The following is a 20598-nucleotide window of genomic DNA, read 5'->3' as shown; positions in this document are numbered from 1 at the left end:
CGCAGTACACCCTTTTGATCTTGACCAACCTTTACTCAAGATTCAAAAACCAGTTTGAGAGTTAATTGGAAGAGACAACCATGGTTTCTGAAATGTACCAATCCAAAAGTGTTTGTGTAATTGGGGCTGGACCCTCAGGGCTTGTTGCTGCAAGGGAGTTAAGGAAAGAAGGTCACAGAGTGCTGGTGTTGGAACAGAACCATGATGTGGGAGGGCAATGGCTGTATGAACCAAATGTGGAGGGAGAGGACCCCTTGGGAAGGACACCTTCCCTAAAAGTGCATAGCAGTCTTTATACCTCATTGAGGCTGATATCTCCAAGAGAGATCATGGGGTTCACTGACTTCCCATTTTTGGTTAAGAAGGGTAGGGACATGAGGAGGTTTCCTGGGCATAAGGAACTTCTTTTGTACCTAAAAGATTTTTGTGAGTGGTTTGGGTTAAGGGATATGATAAGGTTCAATACTAGGGTGGCATATGTGGGGATGTTAATGGATTATGGTACTTCTGATGTTCATCATGTGGTTGGCAATAAAGATTTGAAATGGATTGTTAGGAGTGTAGACAAGAAGACCCAGATGGCCATGGAAGAGGTGTTTGATGCTGTGGTTGTGGCCACTGGCCATTACTCTCAGCCAAGGTTGCCTTCCATTAAAGGTATACATTAATTCTTAATCATACCATATATACTTTTAATCTCTTTTCTGATCTCTCTGTTTTTATATTTTTCCTTTTCAATTAATTGTACTGGTGTGTGTTGATCATGTTTAGGAATGGAGGCATGGAAGAGGAAGCAAATGCATAGTCACATTTATAGGGTTCCTGAGCCCTTTCGTGATGAGGTAATGAGGCAATAGAGCTAGCTGGTCATTCACATTCATTGAAATTTTTTTGTCACAATTTAAGCTTATTTTAGCATTAATTAATTTGAGAGATCATCAAGTGATCCTTAATTTCCTCTCTACTTAATTACAGGTTGTGGTGGTGGTTGGAACTTCACTGAGTGGACAAGATATATCAATGGAACTAGTTGAAGTTGCAAAGGCAGTCTATCTCAGTGGCAAGTCTCTTAACATCTCAGAGGGCTTATCCAAAGTCATTTCCAAACATGATAACTTGCATCTTTATCCACAGGTAGTAATGCCACCGCCTCTATGCACTAATTTAAGTTTTTTTTCTTCATAATAATTATTGTTACCTTTCAAATGAAGCAAGGGCTCTTAATTTACAATCCCATTACTTTTAAACATGTTGTTTCCTCTGCATTGTGTTAAGCAAATGTTGTTAGTATAACATTTCAATGCAACAACATGTATGCAGATAGACTGCCTCCAAGAAGATGGGAAGGTACTATTTCTGGACGGTTCATGGGTCATTGCAGACACAATCATGTACTGCACAGGGTAAGTCTCCATCCCAAAATATAGGTTGTAATGTTAGGCAGACAATACTAACAATGTCAATATTAAGGATAACAATGTCATATGTAATACACACTTTGATTTGACGGAATTCTATTTAGAGGATCATGTGAACTGACCCAGATGGGAAGTGAAAACTAAACTACCAATTTTGACCTTATAATATGCACTGGATGGTGGATTCCAACTACAAGTGCGATTGGTTAACTATAGGCCTTGACTGGGAGATTTTCTGTGGGACCCTACATTCAAATTATATAATTGATTGTTCCAAAGTGGGTGTATGTGTGTGCAGGTATTCATACACATTCCCCTTTCTTGACACCAAAGGAATAGTAGCTGTGGATGATGACAGAGTGGGTCCTTTGTATGAGCACACCTTCCCTCCCTCACTTGCCCCCTCTTTATCTTTTATTGGCATTCCTAGAAAGGTAACTTGACATCTCTACTTTTATATATCTTTGTCCTTGGTCCAACATATATATATAGCTTTCATTAAGCTTGTTGTGGATTTTCTTTTTTAGGCATGTTTATATATCAAAATAGTAGTACTTTTTTTTTTTTTTACAAACCTTTGAACATCATATATACACTACATAATACTTTTGGCTTAATCCATAATCTGATTGATCAGATCATAGGGTTCCCTTTCTTTGAGTCACAAGCAAAATGGATAGCTCAACTGCTCTCTGGGAAAAGAACGTTGCCATCATTGGATGACATGATGCAATCCATTAAGGAATTATATCACTCAAGGGATGTTGCTGGCATTCCAAAGCACAATACCCATGATATTGCAGCATTTGAGGTAAAAATTCATCAAACATCACTTCAATTTGTGGTACTTCTACCATAAAATTATTTGTACCACATTTACTCTATATATTGTAGCCAATTAATCATGCATACTTCAATGAGGTGGTGAGACTGTCAAGCCATAAGCCATTGGTTTGTGGCCGCAAGTGTTGCTTGCATTCTAAGTTGTGTGCCTTTTGGTTTGCTTCTTGTTGCAGTATTGTGATAAATATGGAGATCATATTGGGTTCCCACATTTAGAAGAATGGAGGAAAGAGCTTTGCCTTTCGGCCCTAAGAAATGCTGAGACCGACTTAGAAACATATAGGGATTCGTGGGATGATCATGAGCTGCTTCAGGAGGCTCTTCAAAGTCCACATTTCACTCAACATGGGGCTCAAGATTTTCCTCTGTAAAGCCCTATATACATATTATTTTATTCTTGTTTGGACCACAAAAGATTAAATATATTACAAGTATTTGTTATTGTTGAGATAGAAAGTTCTCTATTTTCTTTTATCTTTTTTCCCTTCTTTTATTTTTGTTTGGTACTTTGGGTGGAATGTGGATTAGGATTATTCACCATTAAATGATAGAAGAAAATAGACTTTAAAATATTATTTTTTGTAAAATTGTCTTCCATCTGCCAAATATTAGCCAATTAGGTTAATACATGTTTGGCATAATAAAGTGTTACTTGTTCGACACGGGTCATTACGATGAAGTGGGTAAGGCATTTTTTAAATAGATTCTCTTATAAAGAAAAAGAAAAAGTAAATCGAACAGTTCAAAGATAATCTAAACGACGCAAGGCAAGTCAAGTTAAGTTAGCATATAAACCACAAGTCGTTTATGATGTAGCACATGCCACATTTTGTTTTGTGATGTGTTCTTTCTTTTCTTTTTTCTTTTTTCTTTTTTCTTTTTTGTAGCAGAACTAAAGTCTATTTAATATTTACTCTTTGGTTAAACAACTTAAACCTCCTTTTGCCATTTATCCAAACTAGTCCGAAATCTTGTATGAGCTTTGTTGTGAACCTTGTGATCATCTCGCTTCTTTCCTCGAGCATGTTTGTAATGGTTTAGATGAACTATCATACTACAGTACTGTAAGAAGTGCCATCAGAGCATGTTTGTAAATATTTCATTCTGCAAATGAAGGGGACTCGGTGCTGTATATATCATGGCTTCTTTTCTCATCTTATCCACCCAAGCATATATATACCCACATGTATCAACTATGAAAGTCTGGAGGACATTTACAAAACAATATGATGATTCACAAAAACCTCACCCCAAAAAGAGCATAAAAACAGACCCTTTTGCCTTACTCTTCCTATACTTGGCTCAAAATAAGCTGGCGGTTGCTAACTGGATATCTCTGCCCTCTACGCCGCCTGGTTACCTCTCCCCAATCAATTAGCCTTCTCTTCTCATTTCCCAATTGACTTTTACCACCAATCTGCTTCAACAGTGGTTCCGAAGTATTCTCTGTTACAGTGGAAGCAGAAATGCTGGATCTTCTCCTCCCCCTCGCTGACCCAATTTTAGCTGCACATCTAGCCGACCCTGTTCCCCAGTGATTACCAGAAGCCTCAATCAGCCCTCCTATTGTCTTAAGATCCTCAGTCACCTCATACCTTGACAAAGAGGCAAGGCTTGGGAGAATTTCTCTCTGGAAGTCCTTCCGCTGCCTTCCTCTCCTTGTCCGGCCCTTCCTTGGTTGACTTAGTGATGAAGTGGTACCCGTATCTTCCTCTTTGTGGCCATTAGTTCTACAGAAGCACTCTTCCACCTTTGTCTCTGTTAGCTTCAGTGTCATGGCCTCAAAGTAGTCCATTCCATCAGGTAGAAGCTCCTCACGATCACCACAATATTTATTACTCCTAACTACTCCAAGCTCGTCCTCTGGAGCACCTAAAACTGAAGAAACTATCCCAGCAAACCAAAGTAGGGAGTCACATGAAGTTTTAAATGGCTTGTGCGTGGACCTTCCAAAAGATGTATGAAACGCAGATGATGAAATGGAAACCAAAGATTCTGCAGCAATCCTGACTAGTTCCTCTTCCAGATCCACTTTCTGTCCTGACAGTAGGAAAGGCGTCTCAATTTCATTGTCATCAGATTCTCCTATTGGCAGAGAACACTCCTTGTTTTCCAGATCTTCCTGTCCTGCCAATGGAACAGGTGTCTCAACATGATTTTCATCAGATTCTCCTCTTGGTGGAGAACACTCCATGTTTTCTGGACTAGCTGGTGCCTCCAAAAGAATTTCTTTTGAAAGAGAGGGCATTGGTGAAAACTCATCTTCAATTATGGATGAGTTCAGGTCAATGTGAACTCCATGACCTACATCTTTCTTATCAAATTCATTCTCTGCTACATGTTCATCAGAAGTTAGTTCCATTTCTGTGTTGAGCACTGAATCACAAGCCAAATTCAAATCAAATACCCTAGCTTTTTTGCTGTTCTTGACATCTTCAGGTGGGTTCTGATGAGAATTAGAGGGGGAGCCATGAGAATAGAGATCACCAGAAATGATAGGCTTCTCAGAAGTAGGAGGCTCACGGATCCTTTTACTTGAGGAGTCACTTGCCTCTGCCTGATTTGAATCTTCCAATCCTTTATCAGTTATCCCATTATAAACAAGATTTTGCCTATGCCAAGGCAACCCCCCATTAGAATTTCCAACCTTCTCTGCTCCAGTTGTTTGGAAACTCTGGGAATCTGCCACATCCAAAGAACAGCTAGGTGACATGAAATTCAAGTTTATATCCTTTTGATACTTGACATTTGCAGAATCCTGAAGGTATTTTGTAATGCCATGGTGTTTAGACACTAAATCGTCACCAATCCTGACCGGATTATCAGAACTCATGTATGGTGGGTGAGACTCTGATTTCTTGGATTCCAACTGGGAGCCAATGGTAAAGCTACTATCAATGATGTTATTATCATGTTTTGTGCTAGATCCCAACCTGTCTCCATCAAGCCTAGGCCTTGCTGTTGGTGATTTAGAGCTATTACCAAATGGTACAAAGGTGTTAAAACATGGGAGTGCTTGAACTGCTATTGGGGTCCGTGCAAAGTCATGTATAGTTTTTCTTAAAGCTGGATTGTATGAGGACCCAGAATCTGCCATGTTGTCCTGCAGAACATTTTCATAAGGGGTACACATGAAAGAAGCTCCACTTGGTCCAGATTTGCTATCATTGTTAGGACCAGAATTTCTTTTGGAGCTCTGCTGACCCAAAAGTGCTCTTTCACTCCATGAATTTTGGTTACTCTGATAAAAGGTTGAGGGCTCATCAGCTCGCTTAAGCTCTTCATGTAATGAATTAGATGTCGCGGATAATTTCTCTGCATGAAAACCTTGAGGAAAAGAATTCATGTTGCTTTTACTTTTCCCTGAAAATATAAGTGCATACAGTATAAGAACTTTGAGAGTTATCTTCGCTATTCAAACCGAAAACATATTATAGCATTCAAACTGATTGTTAAGTGTACGTATAAGAGATGTGATTCTCAAAATAAAATGAAGAAACTTGATCTTTACTTCCAAGTTGCAAAAATTCTTACCAGCCTCGTAATTATAAGACAACCACCACTCCTGTTTGCTTTCTGTCTCTCGCAGTATAACATGTGAGCAAACTTCAAAATCCTGTCTTATCCGGGTGTCTTGGATAAATTCATTTGATAAAACTTGAAAGCCTGATTTTGCCTTTTGAGACACACCACTACGTGGAATTTCCATGTGACTAGTGGGGACCACAAAATCATCAGATGTAGGAGCTGTTTCTTCCTTAAGCTTATGCAGATCATTTAAGACAGTTGAACCTTTTTCTAATGATGCAGAACTTGAGGTATCATCTCCGGAAACAGAGTTAAATCTGTTAGTTCCAAGAAATTGTTTTGCATCACCATTACACACAACCTCAGGAATTCTCTTTAAAGGAGAACTTGATACCTCAGGTGCTTCAGAAACTTTTCTGTTTTTTAAAAATTCCTCTTCTTCACTATCAATGTATGCATCAGCTGGAAGTTCAAGATCCAATAAGTTCTTCCGAAATTTCTTGCATTGGGATTCAAACAATTCAAAGTCTCCTGAACGACCTTCAATTTGAGCAGAATCAGAGCATGTCTGTATGTTCCTCCCTTGAACAAAACATGAAGGTGCCTGGATACTTTCAGCACCCGAAACTGAGATTTGACTGCATGTCGGATTTACCAAAGGCAAGCAAGGGATGTGAAATGTCTTTTGAGCACAAACAGATGAGGTCTGAGAAAAAGCAGTAGTCAACCGTGAAGCCTCCAGCTTCAGGTGATGATGTTTATCTAATTCATTCTTTCTTATTTCATACATTAATTCCCTTTGTCTTCCGTAAAGGCGATGGAGGTCCTGAATCTGGATGGCCACAAGACATTTAAGGCATATTCAAGTGTTCAAAAACTTTTACAAGCTTCATATCCTCTCATGATGTATCAAAAATTCAAAACATCATATGCTCTAGTAAGCTACCAGCCTACCAGAAATTGCAGTTCAAGACTGGCTACATGCCTTTCAAAAAACGACTGGCTACATGCACCTAAAACTTTAAAACTCAATACATGAACCTTGGCATTTTGCTTCTCGTGGCATTAATAATAAAAAAACAAAACAAAACAAAACAAGCAAAAAGCTAAACAGTTGGATTATTGATGCTTTAAGGGAACAGCACAAATTTTATTAGAATATGACTCAATATTTTGCGATAACTTCAATTATAAAGCTCAATGAAACACAAAATGCTGTATATTATTCTTGACATGAAAAATTAAAATAGTATACCTGATCTTTGAGGATTGTTTCCTGCTTGAGCATTGTCTGCTTTAATACCTCCTTGTAGTACCCTAGAAGCTGGTCGGGAGATAAGTTATGATTCCTTTCACTGCCATTGGCATTCAAGTTATGATTCCTTGTGGATAAATATCCTGGGAAATAGCTGTTGCACTCGACATTTGCACCCATTCCCAGAAATTCTACATATAATGAAGCACAGAGTTAACTGGATAGCACAATAAAGTATAACTGAGCGTCCTCAGTTCCAACAAACAGAAAACATTCAACAGTCTACAGAAGTCAGAAAAGGGTTTTCTTGGCCTGAATGACAAAAGGGTTTATTTGATGCAAATGCAAAAACTTTATTCAAACATATCAACTCATATTAAAATATTTTTGAAAAATAAGTTCCTACAGACCTAGCAGAAGATGAGCATAGAGACAAGCCAACATTTTGAAACTGCTAGGCCACACTGATCCTTACTAGGGGAGACAATTTGAAATCAATTAACAACCCAAGAACTGATTTGAGAGAAAATGCAATGCAAATTAAGATGTGTCTCTGTATTTGAGGAAAAAGGGAAGAAGGAAAATGCCATCACTCTACAAAGATTGAGAATCACATGCTTTGATGAGACAACTGCGCTAACTCAAGATATCCATTACAGTAAAAACCACCAGAATACTCTGGTAAAAGTGGAAATAAAATTGAAAAACATCAAATAAAATCAGAAACAGAACATATCCATTTCACTGATCAGGAGCACAAAAAACACTTTCTCAAGATCAAACAAAGCAAGACTTGGTAACATGGTCTGCAATTTCAGCATTGATTACAACCCCTATCCAGATTTTCCTTGGAATTATATGTCCTCAAATAGTGGAAAGATGAGTGTCAAAGTCATAATAAAAATATATCACAAATTCCAGGGGAATCCAGATACCCAAAAAAAAAATCAGAAAATTTTTCAAACCAAATAGTCCAACAAAAGAATGGAGAACATTGAACACAAAAACATCAATCACTTAGAAAGAAATCTCCTTTAAACAAAATGTGGTCATAAAATCCATAAAATGAGTAAATGGAAACAAAGAGAACTGGATAGACCCAACAATCAAAACCATCAAACACGCAAATTCATCCCACTTCATAGATGTTTGTTTTCCAAAGAAAAAAAAAAAAATCACCTTTAATCATTAAAACACTAAAGAAAATTTAAGGCGTACCTGAAATTTGATACATAGTGCCCTGCTACCTCCTCCTCAAAAACCCATCAAGGATTCACTCATTCCAAAACTCATGGCTTGCTCTGCACCATGAAACAAAGCAAAACAAGAACAACCGAAACAAACCCATGAATCAGGAATCAGAATAATATAGTAACCCAAAAGAGCTCAAACATCAAAGTGCGCATTTTGGAAAGACCACGAAAAGCATATAACGCTGAAAACTTCGGATCCGCTGGGCCATTTTCTCTAAGAAGATTTAGAGAGAGAGAGAGAGAGAGAGAGAGAGAGAGAGAGCAGATAAGAAAAAATCCACAGAAACAAACGAAACTTACATGAGAAGGGACATGAAAGTTGTCCACACCCAACAAGTCGCTCTCATTCTTGTATTTTCTCTCTGTTTCTCATATTTCTTGTGTTTGTTTTTGGAGTTTTGAGCAAGTGGGCATTGTCTTATGAGGCTCTAGATTCTCTCAACCATTTCTCTTCTCGGAAAAATGAAAACACATTTTTTAATATCAAAATTCAATATTTTATGAAAATCAGACAACACTCCAACTCTCCAACACCACTATGCAAACCGGATTTTACTGCAACCAACAGACACAACTACAATAAGATCTTTTAGTTCTAACCTGGATTTTCCTAATTTAATATTGCGAGTATTTAATGCGAGTTATTATCCTCTATTACTTATAAAGTTATAAGTTATAACATTAGTCACAAGTGGTCCTGCGCGGTTTTTATTTTCTTTTTTATTTTTTATTTTTTGTTAATATGAATAAAATTTTCGTGACTCAATCAAACTCCATAATTATATACAAGCGTTAGATACGAGGGGTTAGATAAATTTTGAATACATAAATGAGATCTACCTATTTACGGTTTTTGTCAATGTCACCTTTCATCATTCGTGATTTACTCAATTGTAAAATATAAGATAATACATACAAAGTGTTAAATAAATTCTGAATACATATAATACGAAGTGTCAATGTCACCTTGCTTATGTTATAATTTTTGTCAACCTCACCCTTTATTATTAGACACTAAATTACATTTCATGTTATGTTCGTTATTCTCATATTTTTATAGCTGAAATTTTTTACGGTAGTTTTAAGAAATATACTTAATTATCTAATAAGTACATATATATACAAACTATGTAGGTAACCTATTGTAATCATATTGTTAATTACAAATTTTAAATCATTAAATAGATGGATCTATAACATAGATATATAATTCTCGATGTTATGATTCTATGTCGATATTTTTTGTGTTCATTTTATATTTTTATATAAAATCATGCAATTGTGGATTAAAAAGTTAAGCGTTTGGGTTTTGCATTCAAGACATACATTGAAAATATATTTATATAAAAGTGTCACTATCTTATCACTTGCCTTGAAATAGTGATTGAATGCTGATAAGTGACCCACAACATATTATTATTATTGTCATTGGAATCATTACCTACAAAACTTGGTAAATTTAAGTTGCATTATGTTTAGTCTCTTTTAGCATTAAAGAGTTGGTATGCATGCCTTGTCACGTTTCTAATTTTTAAGCTCCCATCCAATCTACTGATAAATTTGCATTTGTGGGTGTGTTTGTTTCCATTTTATTATATAATCAATTCATAATTATGCTGCTAAGGGCATGACTAATCTTAGTCTCCTTTCCAATCAAAAGTCACAGCCTAAGCTATGAAAATAACAATCCAATCATGCTTGTTAGTACACGATTAATGTTAATGACTCAAGCCTCAAAGACTAGGAGATAAATGCCAACTAACACCACAAAAAAGATTTAATGGTTAAAATAATTAACTAGTTAAAAGGTTACGTCTATGAAATAGCAAAAAAAAAATGTATAAGGGAAAATAACAAAAACAACGAAGACTATTAAATAAGCAATTAAATGGATAAAGAGGAATTGGGCTTCATTTTATAATGTGTTAAAAAGGACAAGAAAATGGTCACAAAAAATGATAGCGGAAATAATGAGATAAATCAAGCACAAAGACTAGTGTTAAAGCTTACTGGGAAATTTTTTATTTCAAGCAAAAAATTCTGGAATATATATATATATAAATGATAGATGAACTTGCATACAAAGAAACTATGATACCTTTGAAACAAAAAGAGAGAAATTATAATACTTGATTTCGATAGTATATAATCCATGTTATTATATACATGGTATATGATAATTATTTTTTAAAATATCTAGTGTTTTACTTGTCAGACTATTAATTTGAAATTTCGAATCACATGTAACATATTATATTTTCAAGAAGAAACAATATATTTTATTTTTTATGATGAAGAATTGATAAAGAGTCTAAAGACTCAAGAAAAATGCATCCAAAATTGTGTATGTGAATATATAAAAGCTTGTGGCCTTATTTGTAAATATTGTATAGTTGGGGGGAGAAAAAATGAAAAACGAATCTTCCGTATTTCAGCATTTTATTTTTATGCATTGCGGCGAAAATTCTCTGGTGGACCCCACTCATCCTTTTTCTTTATCAGTCCAATCCCGAGGTCGACCTCCACGAAGCCATGAACTTCCAATTTCATTGATTTTCACGTCAAAATTACGAAAGTACCATTGCTTTTGCGCAATGACAATATTGTCCCTGATATCACTTTCTTCCATCTCATTCTCATGGATCTGCCATAAAGGTTAAAGTGGCCTTTACCAAACCAAAGCAATCTCATGTTTTTTTTAGTTTTTCGGCTTCGTAACTATCTGGTAACTACCGTGATTGGACCTTTGTTACAGACATTATTTTATGCTTAAGGAGTATTTTAGTATTCAATATTCCAAAGAGTAATGAATAAGGGCAATACTTGGGTTACCTAGGGTGACCTCCATGTACACCCAACCTCTACAAAAATGCTTTTTCGGCAATATAAATTCAAGATTCAAACTGTTCATTTTTCATATTACTTAATAAAAATCATGGTTGCAAAATTTAAATTCAATCAAAAATTATTTAGTTAAATAATTATTATCGAATAATGAAATAAATGAATGATTTAGTCAAGAAATCACTTTAAATACAAACTGTCTATTTATTCGATGACAGTTATATAACCAAATAATTTTCGATTGAGTTAATTTTTTACATAAATAATCTTTAATAAGTGATCTAAAAAATGAACGATTTTTATCTTGAACCTATACTGTCAAACAAGTATTTTTAAGAAATAGAGTGAGCTGCAGGTACCCCTCACGGTTAGGTGACCCAAGCATTGTCCGGTGAGTAATTTCTTTGACAAAAAAATCCAATAATTTAAAATGGGTATGTCAATGTGGCACTAATTTCTCCTGTAATTTATTAAGATGAATAAACGATGATGTTAATGTGGCACTAATTTCTCAATAATTTTTCCAGACATGGTTTCGTTATCAAGTTTTCTTCGTAATGCAGATTTGATCATATAGCCCACACCATATTGGGCTTTTCATGGGCCAATGTTTCAGTTGCATTTCTTTGACATTTCCACTCTGTAGAGTCACTAGTTCTACATCTTTCCAATAAAGAAACAAACTATACATGACATGAAAATTTTGAATTGAAAAATGGTTTTGTAGGTGCGAATGACAAATGCCATGGCCCTGGTCCAACACTAATAAAATGACAATGACACAATAATGATGATGATGATAATAAAAAATAACGTGACATTTTTATTCTCTGAGCTACATTTGCTAAATCATGCTTGAAAGCATATAATGAAAGGCTTAATTATCGATTTACCACCCAAAACTGTAACTCATTCCCACTTTACCACCTGAAAGTTTTTTTGTCCCAGATTACCACCTGTAACTTACATCTGTGTCCCATTTTACCTTGTTCCGTCAACAATTCCGTTAATGCTGATGATCTGGCCGTTAATGCTGACGTGGCGCGCTAGATGTGCGCCACGTGTCACATTTTTTTTTTTTTCGCATTTTTTTATTTTTATAAACTTTGAAAATTAATTAAAAATAGCTCAGAACTCAGAAAAATACACGAAAAATTCCTACGGACTCGTCTTGACTAGCACTAATTTACTATAAGGTTAAATTACCAATTTGCCCTCTAAAAATTTCCAAAAAAATTAGAAAGTCCAAATTTATTTCTAAAAAATTAAAATAAATTTTCTTCTATTAAATAAATTCTAGAATTTTCGTAAACTCTTGGACAAATTCTCAAAAATATTTTGAAAAATTACCAAAAGCCTGTTTTAGAGAATTATTTTGAGACTTTACAGAAATTATAGAATTTTTCTAGAATTTATTTTATACGGAATTTTATTTTCCTCTAAGACCGAGAGGTCTTTTGGGTAGCAAGTGTTCACGAGAAATGTATTGTTAGTTTTTAGAAGACTAACGGTGCAGACCTCATATTTTTTGGAGTTCGGGAGATTATTCTATGAATTTCCAAAGAATTTAGAGTATTTTAATTTTCTAGAAATAAATTTAGACTTTCCAAAAATTTTTGGAAATTTTTAGAGGGAAAATTGGCATTTTGACCCCATAGTAAATTAGTACTAGTCAAGACAAGTCAGTAGAAATTTTTCGTGTATTTTTCTAAGCTCGGAGCTATTTTTAATTAATTTTCAAAGTTTATAAAAATAGAAAAATAAAAAAAATCAAAAAATACAAAAAAAGATGTGACACGTGGCGCACATCCAGCGCGCCACGTCAGCATTAACGGAATTGTTGACAGAATAAGGTAAAATGAGACACGGGTGTAAGTTACAGGTGGTAATCTGGGACAAAAAAACTTTCAGGTGGTAAAGTGGGAATGAGTTACAGTTTTGGGTGGTAAATCGATAATTAAGCCTATAATGAAACTACAAATGGCTTTTGTTTTCCAAATGCTCCAAGAAATTAGCATTGAACCCCACCACACACTCACTTCATTGGATAAGTTCATATAATCACTATGATTTTCAGTGATCACAACATGGTAGACATACCTTGTGATGAAATGAGTACTAGGAAGCCATGGTCAATAAGCTAGCCCAACCCATGTTTGTTCCACTTTGGATGGTCGGCATGGGAAGCAATTCATGCCCACAAGGACAATGTTGTCAAGTTGCACTCACATCCCTTTTGTCTAAACAAGGAAATGACAAAAGACATAAAATAGTCTAGCTTTGCTATGCTAGCTCAAAGTAGTGGCCAAGCTTCTACCTTATCAGCCATAACAAATAACTATAATGTGCTCAAATAGACCAAAATCCCAATCAAGTATGGCTTAAAGACCCAAACCCACAAGCCTGGATGGGACTATAGTATTATTAAGAAGCACTGGATAGTGGATATCTTCCCAAACAAAACTTGCAATCAGTTATAACATGATCAACACTAGGATAACAAAACAGTACCAAGAGTCCCTAGAGAAAAAAACAAAAGAACAAAATGGTAGCAAGATTTTGCCTCAGAAACTAGAACATCTCAGAGTCTAAGACCAAGAAAATTAAAACAGATAGAAAGGAAATTTAACCAATACATGCATGTAGAGCTAGTTGGTGGAAGCTGGTGTTTGTTTGGCAACAGGGTATTTCCTAGCATTCTTGAGTATTTTGGTAAGTGCTGCTTGTCCAAGATCAAGTCCACAAACATCAGCAAGACGAATGAGATAAAGCAGAACATCTGAGAGCTCCTCTTCTAAGTGCTCTTTGTCATCAGAACTCCAGTTGGGTAGTCCTCTTGCAACTTCACCCTTCCACTGAAAAATTTCAGACAGTTCTCCAACCTCTCCTACCTATAGACATGAAATTAGTCACATATACAAAAAGTAAACAAACAGTGGAATTGAGGGTTGAAATGGGTGAGAATTAATTAATTAATTAATTAATGTTTGAGTTTATTACTTACTAGTGCTAGAAGGAGATTCCTGGGGCTGTGGTATTGATCCCATCCTCTTACTTCAGCAAACTCAGCAAGCCTATCTCTGAGTTCTTGAAGTGAAACATCCTTAGCATTCTTTGAAAACTCATAAGAACTTCCCATCTCTCTCTTCTAGTCCTACTTCTCCTACCCCTTGCCTCATGCACCACCAAATTTAAAGAAATGAAGACACAGAGAGAGATTTTAATGGGTCATTTTTTTTTTCTTTTAACTAAAATATATGCACGTACTATTTGGTATAGTGGAGGGGCATTTTAGTGTTCCATCAAAACAGTAATCATTTCAGGTATGGCAAAGATGTCACAATCCTACATTATCATCCATGACTTAAAATCACTCATACCCTCCTGCAAATTTTGTTAATAGGAATAGGGGGGCAGCAATTGGTCCAAAACTTCAAGTTGGCACTTAGCTACCTCACCTATGGTTTTGTCCTTTTCTTTATAGAATCTACTCTCAAATGCATGGATTCTAGATTTGTTCCTTTGGCATTTTAGTTTTATCTTCTACCAATTATTAATGGTGAATTTTACTTGGTAATTTTGTTGCTCTTTCTTTAGGGATCAACAATACAAAACACACCATTTCATTGGTATGTTGATTTTGTGAATCCAGAAATTGCGATTCAAGTGTGGACTATTTACGACATGAGAATCAAGAGCTAGGAAAACATACAAACAAATTGCATTCATATATGTCCCTATGGTTTGTCATGATACACTTAGCATTGTCGTTATGTATACTTTGCTTTCATTTATGTCCCTATAGTAAAGGAAATTGAGTGTAAGTTGGAAAAAACAACATCTAGCAACAACCTAATACCTATTCTGCAGAAAAAACGTGTAAAGGAAAAAGGATTTTGCCTCCATATGATTTAAACGTTGGCTCCCACCTAGGTGCCTGCACATGCAATTTCCTCTCTCTCTCTCTCTCTCTCTCTCTCTCTCTCTCTCTCTCTCACACACACACACACACACACAACCAATCTCAGCCATAGGTGAAAACTTCTGCAGAATTCAGTTTTACCCCTTTTTCTGGATCTCAAAATGGAAAATGAATTAGGAAAGTTAAATACTACACTACCAGAACTTGGGTAGTCAAATGCTCCTAGACTAGCAATGCCATGCTAAACTTGAGGTCCTATGAAGGCTTGAAGATGTATATATGTTACTTGAAAAACAAATATGTTATTAGCAAGTTCAATGAAATATGTATATATATATATATATATATATCTATATATATGCAACTCCAAATTGCCTCATCCATTATTGTTGGTATCACATAATTCACATTCATGCCCTAAAGGTGTCGACATTTTAAGAACCATACACTTTAAATCCAATATGGTGGTATGAATATTAAGGGGTCCCATCAAATTCTGATTCATCTTTCCACAAAGTGCACATGGTGATGAGATGATAAGGGGTCCCATATATTGCACTAGCATATCAACAAAATACAAGCAGGCAGAAGATTGAAATGAAGATTAATGCCTCAATTTGAGATCTTTGAAATGATTGAATTCATGAATATATTACCTGTTTTTTTACTTTGGCATGTGTACATGAGGCAATTTTCCTGCTCCCCTGAACAAAGAATATAAAACTTTGAACTCTTGTTTTGTTTAGAATCTTCCATTGCCCAACTACCAATTTGCATTAAATCCTGTATGAATCTTCAAGTTAAGTAACAAAGGAGGTTTTAAATCCAAACCCCCTTTAGGCATCATTTCCACTTGCAAACTGGTTTTGCAATGACAAATTTGATTCATGGGCCACATTTTGGACCAAAGTAGGTTTCATCATACTACATGGGCCTTACGACCCTTACCTTGCAAGCCCAATTAATTCAACTGTACCTCACCCTGAAAAGGGTCTGATTCCAACCCAGTCCTTTGTAACTTGTAAGTTTTTTGATGCCAAACAAAATTTGAGATTTTGTTCCTTGTTGACTAGTCAAAATTAATATTCCTTGTGGGTGAATATTAGTCTATCAATATAAGTCCAACAAGAGAACGAAATACCAACAGAATATTAGTCTAACAAGTCTGATATAAAGATAAGTCTGTATTTTACAAGTTTGGTAATGTAAAGATAAAATGTCTGATATAAAATGAGAGCACAAAAGGCTCTGTGTTGTATTATTGAACAACTGAGAAATGCAATGATCTCTCTCATTTTCTTTCTCATAAGTCATAAACCAGGGAGAGAGAGAGAGAGAGACATACTTTGAAAAAGTTGAGAGCATCTCTGAAAAGTTGGTCATGCATGATCAACAATGTCTGAAAAGCTGGTGCATACTTTGTGTGTGTTGTGCCCAAATTGAAATTGGTGTACCCCTGAATCCCTCACTATCCTCTTCTCTTCTCCTTCTTCACTCTGTTTCTTCTGTTTCTTCTTCATTATGTTTCTTATTCTTCTTCTTCTTCTTCTTAACTATGTTTCTTCTTCTATAGATGGGCTGTGAAAACTGTGGAACAAAGCTCCTATCTTTTCCTGGTGTTGTTTGTGACCTTGTTACTTGTGGATCAATTGAAAGTATATTAATTGAATTAGCAATATGCCATGGCCATTGAGATTAGTAAATGTAATCTAAGATACAACACAGAATCTGAAGCATATCACACAAAAGGAAGAGTTCATGGGCAAAATTGAGTGTATTCTTTAACATAATGAATGACATCTGTTTACAAGAAGAATTACAGAAATAAAAAATCTGAGTATTAAATGACTGTGTAAACTATATAACATTTGAGCATTATATATATGGACACTCTCTAAGCTGAAAACTTATTAATCAAAATGGAGCATAATTAAAATCCCCTTGGGTGGTGGATATCTTTATTAGCATAGCTAGCACCTCCTTCATGTTTGGTCTAGACTGTGGTGCCTCAGCTGTGCACTTTATGCCAACCTTAAGTAGCTCACACATCTCCTCTGCCCCATCAACCAGCCCAGACCCCATAAGCACAACAGGTATCACAGAACGATTGAATCCTAGCCGTCCATTTCCCATCACCCTTCTAGCCCATTCCACCAGACACTCCTCTCCTCCATCCACTGCTCTCCTCCCAGTTGCCAACTCCATTGCCAGCACTCCATAACTGTACACATCGCCTTTGGTTGTGGCTTGCCATGTCTGCCCATATTCTGGTGCAACATAGCCAATAGTCCCAGCCACCATTGTGCTCACATGGCTATCCCCTACATCAACAATTCTAGCCAGCCCAAAATCTGTCACTCTTGCCTTCCCATCCTTGTCTAGCAGCACATTGCTAGCCTTCACATCGCGGTGCACAATAGCAGGGAAGCACTCATGGTGTAGAAACACCAAGGCTCGAGCCACATCAACTGCCACATCAACGCGTCTTCGCCATGTTAGTCTTACTCTATCGGATATAAGATCCTCCAAGCTCCCACCTTTCATGTACTCATACACTAATATTTTCTCTGAACCATCAAGACACCAACCATGAAGAGTTACAAGATTTGGGTGTGGCCAACCAAACCCATTTCCACTAAGAACCTCCATTTCAGCTCTGAACTCTCTTTCACCTTCAAGTCCTTCTCTTTGAAGCTTCTTCACTGCTACTTCTCTCCCATCAGGCAATACTCCTTGGTACACTGTTCCAAACCCTCCCTTCCCTATGATCCTATTTTCTGAAAAATTGCATGTAGCTTTCAAAATGTCAGCATGTGTAAAAGCTGTTTTGTCCAAACGAATGACCTTGACAGTATCTGATAACCATGGCGATGAACAGTTTGAACTTGAGGCCAAATCATGCCGGTATTTGATGTCCTGCAACAGATACCCGGGTAGCTCTGCTGGGCTCTTCATCATTAAGCAGACTATGAGTGAAAAAACCCCACATATCAAGAAAGCTAGTATGAGAACTAAGAACACCAAATATACAGTAAAGTTTCTAGAATGTTTTGGGTGTCCATTTGGTTCCTTTGGTGGCCAATCTCTGGAGTTGATGAATTTTGGAAGGAACAAGAGGGGATCACCAAGGTAGGACTCTTTCTCAAATGTTGCCAATTGCCCACTTGAAGGAATTGAACCAGCGATGAGTGGATTGTATGAAATGTTGAACTTGCTTAGCTCAGTCAAGCTGTTTAAGCTTACAGGAAAGGTGCCAGAAAAATTGTTGTAGGACAAATCAAGGTTCTGCATGCACTTAATATTCCCAATTTCCATTGGGATTTGGCCCGAAAAATTGTTCATACTAAGGTTTAACACTACAAGTGGCATTTGTCCAATCTCTGCAGGGAGCTCTCCAGAGAAGTTATTGAAACCCAAATGCAACATACTAAAATTGTGCATCTTACCAATATCTGGAGGGACATGACCTGAAAGTTGATTCCCACTCAGTTGAATATAACCAGAGATTTTCAATGTCCTTACTGAAGAACCAGCAGCACATATGGGAAAAAGGCCATTTCCTTTAAGTAGCCGATCCCATATGTTTCGACAACTCCTCCTAGTAAGGATTGTATATACAAAACTGAATGGAGGGTAGTCTGCAGGAATCCATCTCTTCATTGCTAAACACTCCCCGGATCCGGCTATGATCTGATCATTGTCCTGATTGTTTGTTTCAAATGTTGGTCCAAAATTTGTCCCAATATTTGTGAATTCAGATGGGATTTCCCCATAGAGCTTGTTGTTGGCAAGGTTAAGCCACAACAAGCTAGTACAATTTCCTAACTCCGGCGGAATTGGACCTGTTAGTAAATTGTTTGCAAGCATCAACCACAATAGATTGCTCAAGTTTCCTAAGGTGGCGGGAATTGCCCCGGTTAGACTGTTGAAGGAAAGGTCCAGTGCTTGAAGGAGTGACAAATTTCCATAATCTGGTGGTATAGTTCCATTGAAGTTATTGTAGGCAAGGAACAAGAACTTCAAGCTTGGCATTTGAGCAATTTCAACTGGTAGAGGACCTGTTAAATTGTTGTGGCTGAGGTCTAAACGAGAAACATTTGGTAGCTTGAGAATTCCAGACAAATATATACCACCAGTGTATGAATTTGAGTGCAATACAAGAAACTTCACCTGCCTGAATCTCCCAAAAATCTCCTGTATATCCCCACCAAAATTGTTCCTACTCAAATCCAAAAAGATCAAGTTGTTCAAATCCAAAAGGGATTCCGGGATCGCTCTAGAAAAGCTGTTATTGCCCAAGAACAAGGCTTTGAGGCTCGAAATCTTTCCCATCTCTGAAGGAATTGGCCCCGAAAATTTGTTTCCCCAGAGATTCAGTACAACCAAATTCTGGCAATTTGAAATATCTCCTGGAACTCCACCAGAGAGACCATTTTCTGACAGGTCCAAATTGACCAAGCTACAATTCTTTGCGAAAATGGAGGGCGAAATAGTCCCACTCAGATAGTTTTCAGATGCTGAAAACTCCTTAAGCCTGGTGAATCCAACCCACACCTCACCACTCAAATTGTTTGAGCTCAAATCCAAGTACTGCAAATTCAAGCACTCATCAAAGCAGTGATCAATCTTACCAGTAAAGTTATTGGCTGAAACATTGGCAACCACAAGGTTTCTGCAATTTCCAGGGAAGCTGAGCTGAATCTCCCCATAAAACCTGTTGACAGACAAATCAAGAACCTCCAATTGATCCAACCCAGTTAAGTTGAGGTGGCACTCAAGAATGTTATGTGACAAGTTGAGGTGTTTGAGGCTGTGGCATTGACTCAGGTCCTCTGCAGGGACAGCTCCACTCAGAGTGTTCGTGGAGAGGTCAAGGTGTGCGAGTGCTGTCAGTGCTGAGAAGTTCCCAAACATCTTGCCGGTGATTTCGTTCCCGGAGAGGTCAATAGCACTGACTCTGCTCCTGTCTTTATTGCATGAAATTCCAAGCCACTCACATGGGTTGTTGCTGTGCTGGTCCCATTGTGAGTAGTTCCCTTGGTTCACTTTGTTGTGTTGTTTCAGGAATTCTTTAAGGCTTAGCAGAACTTCCCTGTCTGTGTCTAGAGACTCTCCTGCTACAACAGATGCTGTCAAAGTGAAACAAAATCAACAACAACAACTTGTTAGTACTTGTGTTATTGTATTCAGCAGAATCGTCCTCGCAAAACGAGCAAATGGGTTCTATTAAAAATGAAAAATATAAAATACCCATTAAACAAAAATTTAGAGGAGTACCTGTGATCTTGATGATGAGGACTATGATTAGAGAAGATACTACGCGCCATGAATGAGTTTTTTTCTTGGTTGGGTTCATGATACAACTTGCTTTTCTTGGTTTCCAATTCTTGTTTGCAGAAACTTTGGAGATGATCAGGTGCAAGCTAGAATTCCATGAATAATAATATGGTCAAAATTAAAAATTAAAAGAATTGTAATTTAGAGGTCCAAAGTATGTGCAAATATGATCGTGTTGGAATGTCGTTGAAGGCAGAG

At 36.7% G+C, this 20598-nt stretch overlaps 4 protein-coding genes across 4 annotated transcripts; 1 reads left to right on the top strand and 3 right to left on the bottom strand.

Moving 5' to 3' along the window:
• LOC147275012 (Flavin-binding monooxygenase family protein) lies at positions 1-2662 on the top strand. Its single transcript, XM_086227531.1, has 7 exons — positions 1-657; positions 772-842; positions 976-1134; positions 1321-1403; positions 1717-1852; positions 2056-2229; positions 2435-2662. The coding sequence occupies exons 1-7, from the start codon at positions 81-83 to the stop codon at positions 2630-2632; spliced, it is 1398 nt and encodes a 465-aa protein (XP_086083657.1). The 5' UTR covers positions 1-80; the 3' UTR covers positions 2633-2662.
• Positions 2663-3125: 463 nt separating this feature from the next.
• LOC147275011 (uncharacterized) lies at positions 3126-8670 on the bottom strand. Its single transcript, XM_086228600.1, has 5 exons — positions 8598-8670; positions 8263-8345; positions 7045-7235; positions 5796-6621; positions 3126-5624 (listed from the first exon to the last, which is right to left on the bottom strand). Exons 2-5 carry the CDS (start codon positions 8276-8278, stop codon positions 3553-3555), a joined length of 3105 nt encoding a protein of 1034 aa, XP_086084726.1. The 5' UTR covers positions 8279-8345; positions 8598-8670; the 3' UTR covers positions 3126-3552.
• A 4865-nt stretch (positions 8671-13535) lies between these two features.
• Positions 13536-14366, bottom strand: LOC147275010 (uncharacterized). Its single transcript, XM_086227680.1, has 2 exons — positions 14146-14366; positions 13536-14032 (listed from the first exon to the last, which is right to left on the bottom strand). The coding sequence occupies exons 1-2, from the start codon at positions 14278-14280 to the stop codon at positions 13790-13792; spliced, it is 378 nt and encodes a 125-aa protein (XP_086083806.1). The 5' UTR covers positions 14281-14366; the 3' UTR covers positions 13536-13789.
• Positions 14367-16831: 2465 nt separating this feature from the next.
• LOC147275009 (Leucine-rich repeat protein kinase family protein) lies at positions 16832-20598 on the bottom strand. Its single transcript, XM_086257614.1, has 2 exons — positions 20341-20598; positions 16832-20192 (listed from the first exon to the last, which is right to left on the bottom strand). Exons 1-2 carry the CDS (start codon positions 20417-20419, stop codon positions 16978-16980), a joined length of 3294 nt encoding a protein of 1097 aa, XP_086113740.1. The 5' UTR covers positions 20420-20598; the 3' UTR covers positions 16832-16977.

This window comes from Dryas octopetala, chromosome 9 (genome assembly GCF_963921425.1).
Source record: "Dryas octopetala chromosome 9, drDryOcto1.1, whole genome shotgun sequence".
In the NCBI taxonomy this organism is placed as follows: domain Eukaryota; kingdom Viridiplantae; phylum Streptophyta; class Magnoliopsida; order Rosales; family Rosaceae; genus Dryas; species Dryas octopetala.
This window is presented reverse-complemented; position numbering and strand designations above follow the sequence as displayed.